Below are 17,305 nucleotides of genomic sequence, written 5' to 3'. Positions count from 1 at the left end.
AGTTTGAATAAATATTAACAAGTACAAGGTTGTTTGTTGTTAGTGTTTTAAAAATTCATTTAATCATACATAAGAAAAGCAACCTAAAAGGTTAATTCAGTTCTTGTGAAATACATCCTTCCATTATTTTCCTCTATTTTCATTTTGATTGGAAGGAAGGTTTAAAACAAATATATAATTCTTACCTTATCGGTGCATGTCGCATTATTTTGACATGGTTGAGACGCGCATTCATCAATATCAACATCACACCGCTGACCGGTCCACCCTGCCTCGCAGTTGCAGCTGAAGTTTCCAGGCTGAAATGTCATTATTGTAATTAATTTATAATTAATAAAACATAAAACGCCATTATTAAATGATATAAAAATTTCCAGAGATTGTTATGTTTGCAGATATTTTATCATTAGAAGTATATTTCTGTATAATAAAACACTAGAGGTATCTGTATTTAACCTGGCATATATAGGGCAAAAATAGTCTAAAACTATCCCAGGGATTAAACGCAAAATTGGCACCTATGTGAAGTTTCCCTATTAAGGAGAACTTAATCAGTTTATTAGTTACTAGCGGCTACGCCCCTAGAGGCATCTAGTGGCACTTTAAATGTTGTTTTTTTTATTTAAATATGTCTATGTTGCGTTTGACGTTTATGTTTCGTTGAACTCTCTTTGTTAAATCGAGAAATTTTTATTTTTTGTGATTTCTCTTGGGAGGGTGGTGGTACCCTCCCCCAAAATAGTTATAAACCTTCCCGGGACCTATGAGAATCTACCCTGTTAAGGAGAACCCGATCGGTTCAGCGGTTAGCGAGATCCTTCGGTACAAACAAATACACAAACAGACATCCTGTTACTTTAGTATAAGGATTGAATTCTAAAGCATCAGCCAAAAAAAACCTTGGTACTTTATATAATAGGATGAATTGAAGAAAAAATTTTTTTTGTGGAAATGCTTTATTACACTTTTCCTATATATTATTTCCCTGGCCATTATTCTTGTTTGAAGAGAAATTCTGTAAAGATTCACATCACATCAACATTATTGTAGATTCAATTTGATTAAAATGGCAGATTATTAACCTCTTCGCCTGCCTGGTAATAAAACCCCAGTAGACAGAAAATGTACGTAAGTTTTTTAAGTACTAAAACGCTTCTTAAATTTACAATCTTGTACATTTTAGTAGATACTTACATCTTATAGACTTCAGAAAAAATATATTTGTTCAAAATATGTACTGTAAAGTGTACATAATCCGAACTCAGATTAGCATATCATAATTTTTTAATACTGTTAACAAAGAAATGGAATTAGCTAATAAGTTATGAATCCTGCCTTAATTTTAGATAATCTTATTCTATAAAAGTATAAAGTACAGAGTGAAACCTATGCAATGCTAACATTTTTATTCATTGCATAACAAATGAAAAAACAAGAACAATTATGTCTATAAAAAGAGAATGAACAGATTCTACAAAATTATTTTCTTTAAATTATGCATAAAAAGTCAGCGATGTGATTTCGATTCTTGGGATTGGGATAAGGAGCAAAGTTAAGGTTGGACTCCAGTAAGGTAAGGAATAAGTAAAGAAAAGAAGGTGTTAGTTTAGGTAGAGAAATAAGAATGTCAAGTAAACGTTACTAACCAACCATCAGTTATGACTAGCAGAGTGGCTTCGATCCCAAAATTAAAACTTAATTAGATTTAAGGATCAGTGTCAACATCTCCAGATTAAAATTATTCTTTTTTCAAATAGTTATTTTTGCGTTTTTTTTCAAGCGAGTCATTTAACTAGTCATACGATGAAAACATTTTACGTCAAAATCTACCTAGACTTTTAATATTAAAAGAACATAAACAATATTGCTGAATATCTTAGAAATATAACTTAAAAGTCATTTATTATCATTGTTGATTATGTTATCTTGTTCTTTTTCTAAATTATTAATGAACCCATTAAAAATTTAAGTACAATGCGTTTTCTGGAAGTGGGGAACTTTCAATACTAATCCCCAATTCACCCAATATTTTTGCAAAAGGCCTGCATTTGGTTTGGTCTCTTACCCTGTCGGGGTTTATATAACAACCAACGATCAGATATATCATCATCGTTTCAAAAGGAAAGAAATGGGGAAAACTTTTGACTCACTTTTAAATAAAGGGATTAAGTCTACATTAAGAAATGTTTCATGTCCAAAATTAGTTGGTTTAATTCAAATTTTTTGTTCAACTGGTGGTGTGCGCAAATAAAAGGACCAGCTTATGATAACCCCAAGAATGGAAAGGACATTGGGCTCAAAAAACTTTGGGTACTGAATGTTTATTGGTTGGATCCAAAACTAAAAGTGTTCAAACTTTTCAACACATAATATTAATATACATATGGGGTTATTTTATTTTTCATCATTGGGGATGTATGAAAGTTTGTCGTCCATTGTCTTATCCCTGAACATCTCTGGAATCCCCCTTTCCCCACCCAAATTGAAAATCTCCATGTTTAAAAGATAATAATGGCTACGGCTGGTTTAATTAAAATTAACATGCAAGTAACTACGCATTTTTGAGCATAAGATTTATACAACATATAAATATGGTTCAAATTAAAACAGAAGACATATACAACATTGTAAAGATATGTAATGATTCATGTACGTACATTAATTCAGACTTTTCTCTATCTGCTTATAATCAAGATTTTTATAAAATTTAGAAGGTATTTTTCTTCCAAATACTATTATTTTTTTAGTTCATAACTTTACCAATACAGCTTCAAATTCGATAAATTTCAGCTGGATTAAATCCAAATCTGAGCAATGCTAAAAAATCATGTATCATATCCTAAGTTCCACAAAAATTTAAAAATAAATTTAATCATTGCTTTGGTCAGGGCTTTCGGTCCCTCAGATCCAAAAAAAACTAAAATAATAGTTAAATTATTTCATTTTAATCTCCGCGGAACGCCGCTTAAAATACGATGAGATAAACAACTATACCAGTACAAACTAAAATTAATCAAATTTAAATCTGTAAAGCGCTACGATTGTCCTCACCCAGCCATCAAAATCAAAAAAGCAACTAACGCAAAAAGATTCAAGAGTTATAAATAAATGTATTTATCTTTTTTATTCATTTTTTTGTTTCAATGTGTGTCACTTGATATACCTTGACTAATTGTGTTGTGCTTTTCAAGGAATCACCTAATGGCCAAAGTGTAGCTTTTACTGAGGGATTAAAGATATCAAATCAAAATTTGGATCTTCACAAAAAATTAATTTAAAAACTGAACCATTAAAATGTTAACGGATGGAAAGATGAAACAAGCTTTTTATTTGCATTGCATAAATTGGCAATTCTAAATACACACACACACACACACACACAAACCCTGCAAAATTCGTACATATGTAAGTATAATGCATAACGCAATTTACCATTTGATTGTATCTATCTAGGCTAATATTGTTTAAAAGATTGCACGCAACTAGGGCCTGACATAAAAATTAAATTACAAAGATTGATATTTTAGATAAGATTAGAAGGCAAACAAACAGAACAGTGGTGTGTCGCAAAGTTTAACATATGGCAATATAATTAAAGCTTCCCTCTGAACTTTTGGGTAGGTGGGTATATTATAATTTCAAATTATTTTATATGTAATCTAAACAAAGACAATTTTTTCCTTAAATTAAAAAAAAAACTTTCAAAGTCATACAGGCATATTAAATCCTGCATGAAAACGGTAGTGCCTGGACCGCAAAATCTTTACGAATTAAAACTGTTTGATATAGAATAGAAAAATTAGTAAAATATTTTGAACTATATCGTATGACAAAATTTAAAAATATATATATTTATAAGGTTGAATTTTTAGTAATAACATTTAAAAAACGCGAACATACGATAAATAAAGCATAATCTCTCTTGAAATAGATTGTAAGTACGTATTTTGTGATGGTCATCCTTGAGATTACCTTTTCTGATGAATCATTTTCAACCAAAATTAAATTAAAGTCAAGATAACATTTGCATCTTAACCTTTGTAAAAATTTTGTTTAAAAAATGTTTATTTCTAACTTGTTTTTTGTTCGGCGTTTTAGCCATCATATGTAAGCAAAACATAGAGAAGTAGGGTGTACAAGCGTGTACGTCCGACTGTCCGTCACTTGGATAATTAAAATAAGGGTGAAAGGTTAGTTTTATTCATATGCCTTAACTCTGCTGGGGACCCTAACCCAAAACCCTAAGGGACTACATATTACCCAATATAACCTAATCAGCTTGAAAGTAATAAAGAAACACCCGAATAACTAATCCACAATTTTTTTTTCAAAAAAAGGAGCTGGGAGTGGGGGGGAGAGTTAAAGCTAAACAGGCACTTTGAGGGGATACGCCTGCATAAGTCAATTTATTTACTGGTGACAATTCTTCCTAAGAGACAAAGGCAAGTAAGAAATATAGGCACGTAATGTATCTTTGAATTCTACTTCACTCACTTAAAAATAGTACTTAATGGATCATAAGTTTAAGAAAAAAACAGTGCAAACAAAATATTAAAAACTTATACTTACATACTTTTATTAAAAACTTTAGTCAAGCAATATAGACATGACAGAGAAAATGTCTTTATTTTACTTTTTTTTAGAGAGGCCCTAAAATGGTTAAGTACGAGATATTTACATATCATAGTTCACTTTCTCTTATATAAAGCATTTTTTTTTATAATATACTACTTTGACAATTAACATATAAATCCCATAAATATCGAATATATTACAATCAGGGAGTTTTTGCATTGATATGACCACTCTAAATTCCAAGGCTGAATCAATTATCTCTTGTGACACACGCTGAAGACCAGCTAAACGGTCATAATTCTAGTCAAGAATAATGAGGGTAAAATTATGGCAATTTTCGGCAGCTAACATAAATGCCGCTTTGTTAAAATAATGTATGCAATAATGTCTCTGTTGCGTAGTTTTTTTTCTTGCAAAATTTTGGCACAAATTAGAAATGATTTAAATTGACACAGAAATTTTAACAGTAAACAAAATTAGGATAACTTGACATAAAATCTTATACGAAATGACATTTAGTTCAAAAAAAAAACATTTTGTAAAAAGAAAAAATCAAAAGGATTGGGCCCGAAGCCTAAAAAAAACAATATATTAAAAACAAATTTGATGCAAAATTATTAGACTAGAGGGGCATTTACCCATTGCCTTATACCAACTTAATCCATGAAATAAAAAATGAAATATTGAGCTAACTTTTAAAGAAGAAAATCTTCCTTGTTTTGTAACAAAGAAAGCAGCATGGAAAAAAACTAATTAGCAATTTGTTAACATGATTAAACTTTTCCAGAGAAGATTTAGCTATTTTACTTCAATCAAAAGTAGACCTCAAAATAACCTTTGTTGGATAAAAACGCCATTTAAGTTAGGTTAAAAAGGCTTTGAAAAGCCCCATAGGATTAGAGTACCCTGAAGGGGGCTATAATTAAAAAAATATATATAAATAATAGTGGTGAGGCAGGGTGTATCGTTGGTACACTCTTAACTATCATGGATTATATAGAAGCTTTTACAGTTTAGCTTTAACTTAGTTGCACAATTACATGCTTCTTATTCTTAAACAAGAAAAGGAATATTCACAAAAAAGGTCCGACGATCAAAGTATATAAAATATCCCTTGGTTGGACAAATTATTAGAAACAGTTTTAATATATCTAATGCATCGTACTTTCTTTTTTGTTGGCGCAAAAGTTTTTTCTCCATTAGAATAATAAAATAAAGGATTAAACAGAACGACATAATTATGGCAGAAAAGCTGAAATAGGTATAACCAACAGTCAAAATAAATAAGAGAAATCATTTGCGATAAGCACCTTGATATATAATTTGAAAATAATTAATTCTTATATGTAGCAATTTAAAGAATTCGGCCTTTACCCGGGTGAAACGTTGAGGTGGAGTCGAATTTAGTGAACCGTAACTTAGAACAGAATACAACACAATAGAAAGCAACAGCTTACACAAAACAAGGAGGATTCCGTCCATAGAAACATCAATGTTAGGTAAATAACTAAAATCCATTCAAAAAAAGTTTTTGGGAAATAGGTAATGCTTAAATTATAGGTATTTTCAGCCTAATCACAAAATATTAGTTGAACAAACCTATTCAATGTGTAATTAACACAAGCAGGTAATAGAAAAGCTTTGCCTCTAACAAAGTTTAGGCCTTTTAATAGATAGCACAAGAGCGGAAGGATGCGTGAAAGCTATTAAGGCCTTTTAGTTAATGTGTTTCATTCATAACATCAATTAATCACATAATAGTATTTCTCGTATTCATTCGAATCCGGTGGATAGGAACCGGTTCTCATCCATACGAAAAAACTTTGTCTAGCATTGTATTATATCCAGCTTTCTACGAATACAAATACGCACAATCATAAGATTAAAACCAGTTTTTTTAGCCGGTGCCTTCGGCACCTCGGGGCTGAGAAAACTGGTTTTAATCTTATAATTGTACATTCTATATCCGCGGAATGCTGTTTATAATACGATGCGAGAAATAACTATTATCGCATCGTATTATAGATAGCTTTCCGCGGGTAGAAAAAGAAAAAATTATAAGAATAAAATCAGTTTTATTAACACCAAGGGACAGAAGGCCCGGGCTAAAAAACCTGGGTAAAAAAAATTATGATTTTTATTTGTGGAAATTGCCTGCAATACGATGTTATAAATTTTTCATAATGGAAATTAGATTACAGACAACATACAATTTTAAAATTGTGAAATATGTTAGGGAAACTTTGTATTTCATTATGTCATGTTTTAGGCTTTATTTCAGAGGTGGAAAAGGAAATGGTCTCGAAAATAATCACATTTTTTCTTATTACTAGAACGTTAAAAAACTTCTTGGCACTAGGGGCACAGCCTATGACACAAATAAAGATAAAAAAAGAAATATTTTCACAAAAATAAAAATAATAAACTATTATAACTTAATTCATTTTTACAAGAGACAAAATGATTGCTAAAATCAAAATATATCTTCATAGATTAGAGTAATGTAATTTTATTAAAACTGGTTGGTAAAACATTCAAACTTAAAAATAAAACAATAGATAAAAATTAGATTTATAGAAAATATTTTAAATAGAAATCCTAATCACTTCCCATAAACCAAGCTTTTGTCGGAATTTTCTCATCCATGGCTTCAATATTTTTTAAAAATTGAAATATGATTATCAATCAAAGGAAGAAAAATTTGTAAAGGCCGCGCTAGAAAATTCTTACAATAGAAGAACAAATGATTGATTTTTAAGACCTTGGGGGGATTGAAAAGAGGGAAAGTAATTGAATCATGTCAAGAAGAAATCATCGCTTTTAGTTTTATAGATTAGTTTTTTACACGATATATGTGGCACCATTTAAATTGAATTATTTTTTTGTACCAACTGCATTTCTGTAGTTTATTATACTTAATAAATTCAAATTTAAAATGGGTCTTTGTTGTATAAATTCAAGGCAGCCGCAGCTAGCGGCCAGAACTAAACAGCTACAAACCACTGATTTTTGTACTATCATTTTTTTATATAAACATTATTGTTTGAAGGGGAAGTAACTCTAATTCAATAATAATTTAATAAACAGTTGTATTTGCAACTATCAATTATATCAAAATTTAAGTGGGGGAAGGGGGGGGGGGATTGCCCCAGGAAACAAGGAAAGGGGTAAAATCATTGTTAAAATCACTCGACCAGAAATCCAAATTTTTAGCTTTCGAAAAAAATTGAAATTTATTTTGAACATGTTTTTCATTCTTCATTTAAACAAAATACATAGGTAAGGTATTACATCGTATATTAATATTAATTGAAATACGAGGGAGGTAAACTTTTTTTTCTTCCGTTCCCTTATGCTAAAACCTGCCTTACCCAAAACTAGGCATTCTTAAAAATTGTGTTTGACTAAGATCTCTGAAATAAATTTTTTCATTGTGATTTAAGTCAAGCATATTTAAAGGACTAATAAACAACATAAATATAGGCTTTCAGACCAAAACAATTAAAAATACAAATTAATTTAGGATACTTTCAAATAGCCTTAATATATGTTTTTCCAGCTGATTTATTATTATATTACTTTGTGTAATTCAATGTCAAGTTTTCATGTTCTCATCTCAAGCTTAAGTAATTAAAAATAAACTATCTACAATTTAAAAAAATTATTTATTTTTAAGAGAAACCATTAAGGGATATTTTATCTTTAATAAATTATTTTGCCTCCAGTAAAGATTTTTATGATGATTTAAAATGTAAATAAAATTGATCCTAAGATACTAATATGCAAACATATTGGCCGTTTTGTAAAAATATCTTTAAATACAATCAAGCCTCAATAATCGTGATCTTGGTGCCCTCGAGTCCCAGGCTCCTAGTGGGTGTCCATGCAATATAGTCACATAATTTGATATTTAGTTACACCACTAATGAGAGCTTAGAAAGAAGATGACAGCCGTAAAATTAATTCACAACCTCCCCCTCTACCACAAATAAAATACAATCGACTTAAAGAAAATTACACACGTAAGAATAGTTATTTATCGCATCTTATATTATAAACAGCTTTCCGCGGAAGGCACAGGCTAAAAAACTGGTTTTAATCTTATGATTGTACATTGTTTTTGTAGAAATCTGTATATAATACGACGCTATACATAATTTTACAGTATTTCTGAGAACCGATTCTAATCCACCGGATATTATTTGGTTTCGAAGCGACACTGGAAAGCATAGTCCTCCAATACCTGCTTACTACAAAGAAAAACAATGTTTTGCCTTTTTAATAAACATGTTGAGAACACCATTTTTTTCATGAAATGTATAATCAAAAGAAAATAACAGATTTGAAATAATTTAAAATAATTAGATTTACACCTTAAGCCATGCATCATAAGTTCTTCACGAAATATTTTTTTTTGTTTAGTTGATATTATAGTATGTAATAATTATAATAAAAAACTAGATATCCAACCACTATGGCACACGACAAAATATTTATGAGGAGCGGACACAAGTGATTTATAGTATCCCAATTGCTTTGTGTTAATTCAACTTTTTTAGTCTGAAAAAAAATTAAAGAAAAATCTGTCTTGTTACAGCTAGAACCATCTGATAAAAATGTTGCAATGCAAGTGGAATAAATCACAGCAGCAAGTCATTTATAAATGATTTTAACAAAGCTATAATGATTTGAATATATATACAACAAAATAATGCTTTTTCATCCCATGAATTTAAACTCATAAAACAGATAACACTTTCAAGCAAAGTTTACTTATATTATTTATTTTACCAACGTCAAAAAACACGCAAGAAATTTTGTTAAAAAATCAACGGAAGTAAATTTCTCAAAGAACAATATACAGTGGGGATTCCTGAATGTCTAAAATCTAGGTGGTGTAAGTGTAATAATGTTACCTTATCCATACAAGTGCCATGAACACATGGAGAGGGATCTGTATCGCATTCATCAATATCAACCTGGCACTCAGGGCCAGAAAATCCAGGCTGGCATGTACAGGTGAAGTCAGAGCCTGTGCTGCCAGAGCACTCGCCACCGTTCTGGCACGGGTTTGGCGAGCACGGGTCTCCCTCCTCGTCGCATAGCCTGCCCTGCCAGCCAGGCGAACAATCACAAGTAAAGTTTTTTTCTGTCTGTGTACATGTCCCACCGTTTTTACAAGGGTTGTTAAGACATGGGTCTTTTTTCGTACATTGTCCGTTGTCTTCTTCTGAAATCAAAGTGCTCATTAAATGAATTAAGGATTTAATTAGGGTATATCAGTTTATAACTTCAATCATTAGTCTAGCTGAGAATATTTTAGATGAGATTGATAATTTCATTAAATGAACTTAAGCCATTAAAAGGGTTTATAACAGATCTAGAAACTTCTGAAGGGTTATTCTGGTAAAGTTCTTTTCTTTATTCGGCAATAATACCTATTAATTTAAAATAAGAACAAAAAACATATCACTCATAAAAGCTACATTTTAGATGTATAACAAAATTTTGCACATTTAGTAGGTGGTGCTACTCATAAAGTATGAAATAATGCAAATGAAATATTTTTGCTTAGTTTTGAAGTAATCAGGGGCCGTGATTCAGCAAATTAATTCCATTTGAAATTGATGAAAATTTGGATAACTTTGTACCGAGCAAAACTTGTTTTGTGCTGTAACTAAAGGAAAGAGGGGAAGTTAATCGAGGGGAAATTTTCACTTTGAATTGTCAGAATCCTGGTACCGTTTTCTCTGGAAGTTATGTTTTCATTTACATTTAAAAATCGTGGATCCTTATGGATGAATCAATGGACTTTAAAATAACATACAATCCCAATGATGAATACTAAAATTATTCCTTCTGTAAATTAAGCAAAATTAGTTGCAAAGTTAGAGTTAGACAGTACTAGTTTGTAACATAAACTTTGGGTACTAGTGTAATTTACATACCAATGTCACCTCCCTTCCTAATAAAAATTCACCTTCATATCCAACAACACAGAAGCACTTTGGCTGGCCACCTGTCGTCACTCGACAAATTGCATTCTCCTGGCAGGTCAGGTTACCACAGGGATCAGCCGGGATGTTACAGGTAGCTCCAGCGTAGCCATCTTGACAAGAGCAGGATATGGATGATCCTGTAGCTGTACACACTCCACCATTTAAACAGGGGGCTGGTACGGCCATACAGGGATCCTAAATTAAAACAAAATTTTATGTTGGTTTCTTAACACAACACTTTTACAATTCAATAAGAATAGTTTTATTTTTTTAATTTTAACAAGACTAGTTCTCATGAAAACTGATGACTTTTTATATGACAAAAGACTACTTCTATCTGAAGGACGAACAAACTAACCCTTGTTATAAGAGTAGCTTGACCCTACTAATAATAAAAATATGAAGTAGACACAGATGGAAAGTTAGGAAATTTTAATTTTACAATCACTTTGACCTTATTATAAAAATCAACAAATAAGTCCAAATAAACATCCTTGAGGCACTCCAAATTTAAAAAAGATGCCACGGAAAACAAACGGACGGACAAAAAACTTTTGATAGGTATACCATCGTTTATATGTCCCATAAGAGACATAAAAATGACGAGAAAGCACTAAAAAAATTTAAAATGGTGGTATAATTAAAAACTATAAGCCCTTTAAAAAAATGGCATAAAAAATCATTAGTGCTAATCTTAGGTATGCAAATCGATAAAAAAAAATCCAGTTTTGAGGTGCATAAACTTTAAAAAATCAATTAAATATTTACTTCTAGAGTAGAGCATTGTAATGTTTAAGTACAAAAGAACAGTGATAGCTAAGTAAAGGGTGTGCAACCCTATCCACGAAAAGTTCTATAGCAAATAAGATAAAATATATATTTATTTGGGCACGAACTTTTGATACCGTAGCATGGCAATATTATCTACATTGTGTTATAACATATTAGCTGCGCAAAGTATATCATATGTGTAGTAGCATTGGTGTGCATGAGGGAGGTATAGACAATCCCTAAATAATATAAATTAGAGGGGCATTTTTGAAGTTCACACTCCCAAGCATTTTAGATTAAGAAGTTGATACACCGCGGAGGTAAATTAGCGTTAAATTATTGTTTCTATAGTTTAGATTTACGGTTATGAATGAACACTATCCAAAGAAGGAATGATAAGAGGAAAGGGGAAGCCGTAAGTTGTTGGTCAAGCTTCGTTACTTCAACAACAAATAAAAAGGTGATGCAAAATTGTAAAAACTCGAAAAATATATTGCTAGCCTTTGAACTATGAAATTAGGTATAAAATTAGAGCAGTATTACTTTCATGCAAAACATAAATAACTTTGAATTTAGGCAGATATTACTATCAATTTTTGGTTAATCCATGTCTTCAAATTGTAATTGATTTGGGATGGGTTCCTGTCCCCATTCTTGGCAAACCTTAAATGAAAAATCTTAAATCTTTAGAAAAATAAAAATTGTATCACCGTCTAAAATTCCAGTCAACTCTACCGTTTCTTTAATTCATGTAACTACCAAGTTACACAGATCATTAAGAACTTGGATATCATAATTATTTAGTGTCCTTTTCCGTCTTTCAGAAACGGTTTTGCAACCGCCGTTAACTATCACAAATGTTTTAAAATCAGCAAAGATTAAAATTCTGAAAAAGTGCTTTTGTGACACATTATTGTTAACTTTCAAGTGAAAACCAGAAGTGGGTAAAAACTTCTTTTACAATAATTTGTCCTGAAGCAAAAATAAACTCCACGAACCACTCTCAAGTCGGATTCATAAAAGGTAACAAAACACCTTTCCTCATTTTAAAATAAAATAAGGTAGTTTTTTGTTTGTCAGGTCAGGTTAGGTTAGCTTAATTGGGTACTGAGCATTTTCTTCTTAAAAATAAGGTAGGAGGATAGGGGAAGCTAATAGTGTTCGTACCAAAGCAGAAATTATAATTGCAAATTACTGGCATTAAAAAATACCTATTTCTTGCATGAAAAAAATTGAGAATCATTTAAGAATCCACCTCTGATAAGATATGAAATATATTTGATAACAATAGTCTGGGAATTTCACTCATTTGCACCGCTATCATTTTTTAGCATGTCATATAACATTTTTGAAACAGGGGCAACATACATTTAATTCCTAATTTTCCTAATACTGTCACTTTTGCGGAGAAACTATTTAAAGCCAAGCTCCGAATACAAATTATTTCCGCTGGATCAAAACCGGTTCTGAGCTATACTGAAATTAAAACAAAACATAAACCTAAAATCTAAAAGCCTAATTTGTTACCTCAATATTTCTTGGCGAGTCTGTTCTTCCATTGATCCTGTTTTCACAGGTTGTTCCATAGTATCCAGTTGTGCAGGCACACATGAAACCCTGCGGCTGGTCAAGGCAGAGTCCCCCATTCTGACAAACAGTGCCAGTGCAATGGTTGAGTTCAACCTCGCAGTATGTGCCGGAGTACCCAGTACCGGAACAGTTACACACAAATCCACCTTAATAAGAAATGAATATTAGGATGTTTTTTTTTTTCTCTGGGTATGTCCAAATAAGATCCTTAATGGGCTTCACCTATCAGGTTTACTGAAAACATATTCTTAAGATAGCAGTTCAGAGAATGGAGTACCTTTCATTTCCATCACCTCTAAAATTATTACTTTTATCTCAAAAATATTTATATGTAAGGTGCAGTGGTTGTATTTGATACATGAAATCATTACAAATAAATGTATATTTAACAAATATGTAAGGAAAGGCTAATTTAAACACTAACCCTAAAATAATTTTTTTATAAATTCTACCTGAAACAGGAGAGCATTGACCTCCATGTCTGCATGGTGACTGGCTGCACGAGTTCACACTGCTCTCACAGGTAGGGCCGGTCAAGCCAGGCTGGCACACACAGTCAGTCTCATTTGCAGGATTGTCCCGAGGCAGACAAATGCCTCCAGCACGGCATTGGACGGAACTGCAGGGGTTGTATGATCTGCTTACATTGGATAATAATCCCCAGTCATAACCTGAAAATAATCAAATATAAATAATAATTAAATATATTTCTTAAAAATAATTTGGCAATTTTCCTAGTTGACTGATTAAATTGCTATTAAACATGTCTATTGTCTATGTTATAACATAATTTTAGTATCGCAACTACTCTAAAAATAGGGTATTTCCTTGCATCTGTCAAACCATTCGGTCGTAAGTTTTTTTTTTTTTTAATTGTGTCAGTTTTGTGACAATTTATCCTTAATAAGATACGTTATACCATTACTACTGTTCTTTCTTAACATTATTGTTGCTCCGCTACTTAAGAACAAAAATTTCCCTGATTTTTAAGGAAAAGTAAAGCTTAACTGTAAACAGTTATCATATTTGACAGAAATGTTTCTGACAATCTTGAATTTCATGGGATTATTTTATTATGTATGGAACATTTTTAAATTTTTCCAGTGTGGCTTCGAAACCGATTATTATCAGCTGGATTAGAACAGGTGCTTAGTCATACTGAAAAATCATGTATAGCATCGTATTTATGACAATTTTCCACGAATATTAAAATAAAATCATAAAATTATTACCAGTTTTATTAGCCTGAGCCTTCGGCCAGTGGAGATAAAAAAGTTGGTTTTAATATTATATTTTTTATTTTAATATCCGCGGAAAGCTGCCTATTATACGATACGATAAATAACTATCAACGAATTTTGACATACTATATTTACAAGTAATTACTGATATATTTAATGTTCTTAATTCTTCATTAAAGGTTAAATTTAGTAAATAATATCATATCTAAGTAGATTATGTATAATTCAAAATATTAGGACATGAAACTTTTTTTTACAGTATGACCCTCGAAAAAGTATCTTTTAAGGTATACAGCCCTTATTTCTTAATGAATCATAAAAAATAGCATATGTCCTTGTTCTCTGTACATTTCCACACAAGCATATATAAAAACTTTAATTTTACCTCCATTAACACCGGAGATTTTTAGAGCTAAAGTTTTGAAAAAGTGACTGAGAAACAGATTTTTTTTGTTTTCCACTATTTTTGGATGGTTATATTATGTCTTTCTGGTAACTGAAGAATGTTAAACAAAGAAAAACAAGTTAACTAATTATTTCTTTTTTATTCCACCAAAAAATATAAATTTTAAAGGCAAAAAATACTACTGAATGAATTGATTATTTGCAAATTTTAGGCTATTTACTTAACCTTATTTATGAAAAGGATTAATTATGACAGTTGCTCCGCCCCCTTTTTTGACATCTCAATCACTTAATAGGGGGTTAATTAAGCTTTTTAGACTAAAAAATCATTATAATGTAATTTTATTTTCCTTATAACTTTTTTGTTATTAAAGTTAGGATTATGAAACAAATACAATTTTCCTGTTATATACATAAAGATTTATTTGGTTTTTTAATCTAAAACAATTTTGCCTCATAAGTAAGTTTTTCAAAATATTATTACACAAAAAGACTCAAAAAATATGTATAAAAAAATGCTTTTAACTTAAAACTTAAATTTTTATTTCATTTTTTGTATAAAGTTTCTGCTAGTAACAAAAATAATAGGATTTCTATATTAATTTTGCCAAAAAACTCAATTTATGTTAAAAGTTACTTTTTGCTCAGTCACTTTTTCAAAACTTTAGCTCTAAAAATCTCCAGTGTTAATGGAGGCAAAATTAATTTTTTTATAAATGCTTGTGTGGAAATGTACAGAGAACACGGATATATGCTATTTTTGATGATACATTAAGAAATAAGGGCTGTATACCCTAAAAGATACTTTTTCGAGGGTCATACTGTACAAAATTTAAAATTAAAGCAGATTATGCTGCTTAATCAATAAAGCTCCTAAAATCCGTCAACAACCAAAGGGTATAGTTATTTAATATAAATGTTAGTCATTTCAACAAATCGTCTTGCCTGAGATAAAAGAAAGTGTTTTGATTTAACCCCAAATGAAAGGTAGTAATAATTTTTATATTGTTGAGACTTCTTTATTTTGGTAGACTCCAGGCAAAAAATATATTAACCGTTGACCTAATTTTATGGCCTAAATCTTCTCACCCACCACCTAATATGGCCTATATTAGACATAAAATTGAAAAAGAAATAAATTAAGTAGCATAAAAAAAACAACTTATTTTATTTTATTTGTTTTATCCTAATGTTTTTTTAAGTCAATAAAATGTGACAAAGTCTGTCCAATTCTATTTTTTGGGTCCATTGTGAGCCAAGGTGGGTTAATTCAGGAATACCAGAGAATTTTGAAGCTTGAAGTTATTTCTTTTTTAAATAAAACAATTTTATTTTACTCTAGAATTACAGTAGCCCATTTTCTTATTTTTTCTTCTGATACCATTTGCCTTTAAAACAAGGTAAAATATATATTTTTTGTCGACATTTAGTTACCCTTCATTCCTGAAATTTTAAATTTATCACGGACACCAGGTGAGATCTTAAAAAAGAGGGTGAGTTCACCCCATACAACGGAGGTGAATGGAGGAGGGGGATACCTAGACAGGAAAACCAAAAAAAAATGGGGCGGAGCGTCAATCATAAAATAATGGGGGTATAAAGCGGCATTAAAAAAAGGGAAATGAGAGGGAAAAACTTAAAATAGCACCCAATCAAGCTGTTGGGGTCATTTCATTTTTGAGTTAACGTGTGAGAGAGGGCAAAGAATATCATTCGTGGGGCAATTGGAAAGAGTAAGAAATAGAATGAAAACATGCCAAAACCACAAGGGGAGGGGGTGGTCTAGTATTATATTACACAAATAAGGAAGTTAATTAAGTTACTGCCTAACACCTTTAAATTAAACTAATATGCAATTTGGGAAAAATTATACATAAATAGAGGATTTGATATAAACATTTTTGGTAAACAGCAAATCTAGAATTAGGGTATATCTACTAGGCAGTATTAAAACTATAACTAAAAGTATTATATTACATTGGCTTCATATGACTTGTTTTTTTCAACACTTATCAATGCTGCATTACAATTTAATGTTCTTTTTTATGCTATGTATTTTGTGTAGTTAGCCTTGTTAATCCTTCGATACAATTGCAAATAATTATCCTAAACTGCACACTGTCTATAACATTTCTTGAAAATCTATGTAATCGTTTGTTCTTGTTCTATTACTCATACTCATATAAAACTCTAGACAAAACAAAATATCAAAAACAAAAATTTTTACATACCTACTTTTGTATAACAGCAACGATTTGAAAATCAAAATTTTCTTTATTTAGGGCCTGTGCGTCAGTACTTTACTAACGAGAGTAACAGTTCAGTCATTTTTATTTCGTACATATTCTATACATAGTTTTTTGGCAAAATTTTCTATAATAATGGTTTGTACGACAGTACATCACTACGGGAGTCTTAGGCATTTTAATGCAAAAAAGAAATGTCTGATTATAACTGAACTTGGTAAGATTGATTAAATTATTATACTGATAGAACACCTACACTGTGATTCAAGTCTATAACAGTTAGCAGGGCCATTATTAATTCGTAATTTGTAAGCTTCGCTTTTATGTATGTTGTCTTCCCTGTTAATTGAATGGAAAATCTCAAATTTCCTAATGTATATGAATGTAACACCTATAGGTAATAAATATTAAAGTGCATTGTATACTTATTTTGATAGGAAAATATATTTAGCATTTTTTGCTTGTTAAAATTGTTTTT

At 30.7% G+C, this 17,305-nt stretch overlaps 1 protein-coding gene across 3 annotated transcripts in view; it reads right to left on the bottom strand.

The window, feature by feature from the left end:
- Nucleotides 1–17,305, bottom strand: part of LOC145316771 (protein crumbs-like) — a 68,975-nt gene that overhangs the window by 29,441 nt on the left and 22,229 nt on the right. For all 3 annotated transcript variants that reach the window (XR_013878685.1, XM_080157497.1, XM_080157498.1), the window contains exons 3-7: nt 13,388–13,606; nt 12,873–13,081; nt 10,556–10,769; nt 9,492–9,805; nt 186–299 (exon numbers count right to left, since the gene is read on the bottom strand). Coding sequence is in view for 2 of the 3 variants with exons in the window: in XM_080157497.1 (XP_080013623.1) it covers nt 186–299; nt 9,492–9,805; nt 10,556–10,769; nt 12,873–13,081; nt 13,388–13,606 (1,070 nt within the window). In the remaining variant the exon portion in view is untranslated. The remainder of the gene's footprint in view (nt 1–185; nt 300–9,491; nt 9,806–10,555; nt 10,770–12,872; nt 13,082–13,387; nt 13,607–17,305) is intronic.

This window comes from Acartia tonsa, chromosome 4 (genome assembly GCF_053477335.1).
Source record: "Acartia tonsa isolate MP-2025a chromosome 4, ASM5347733v1, whole genome shotgun sequence".
NCBI classification, from domain to species: domain Eukaryota; kingdom Metazoa; phylum Arthropoda; class Copepoda; order Calanoida; family Acartiidae; genus Acartia; species Acartia tonsa.
The sequence above is the reverse complement of the archived record's forward strand: the minus strand, read 5'-3'. Positions and strand labels throughout refer to the sequence as shown.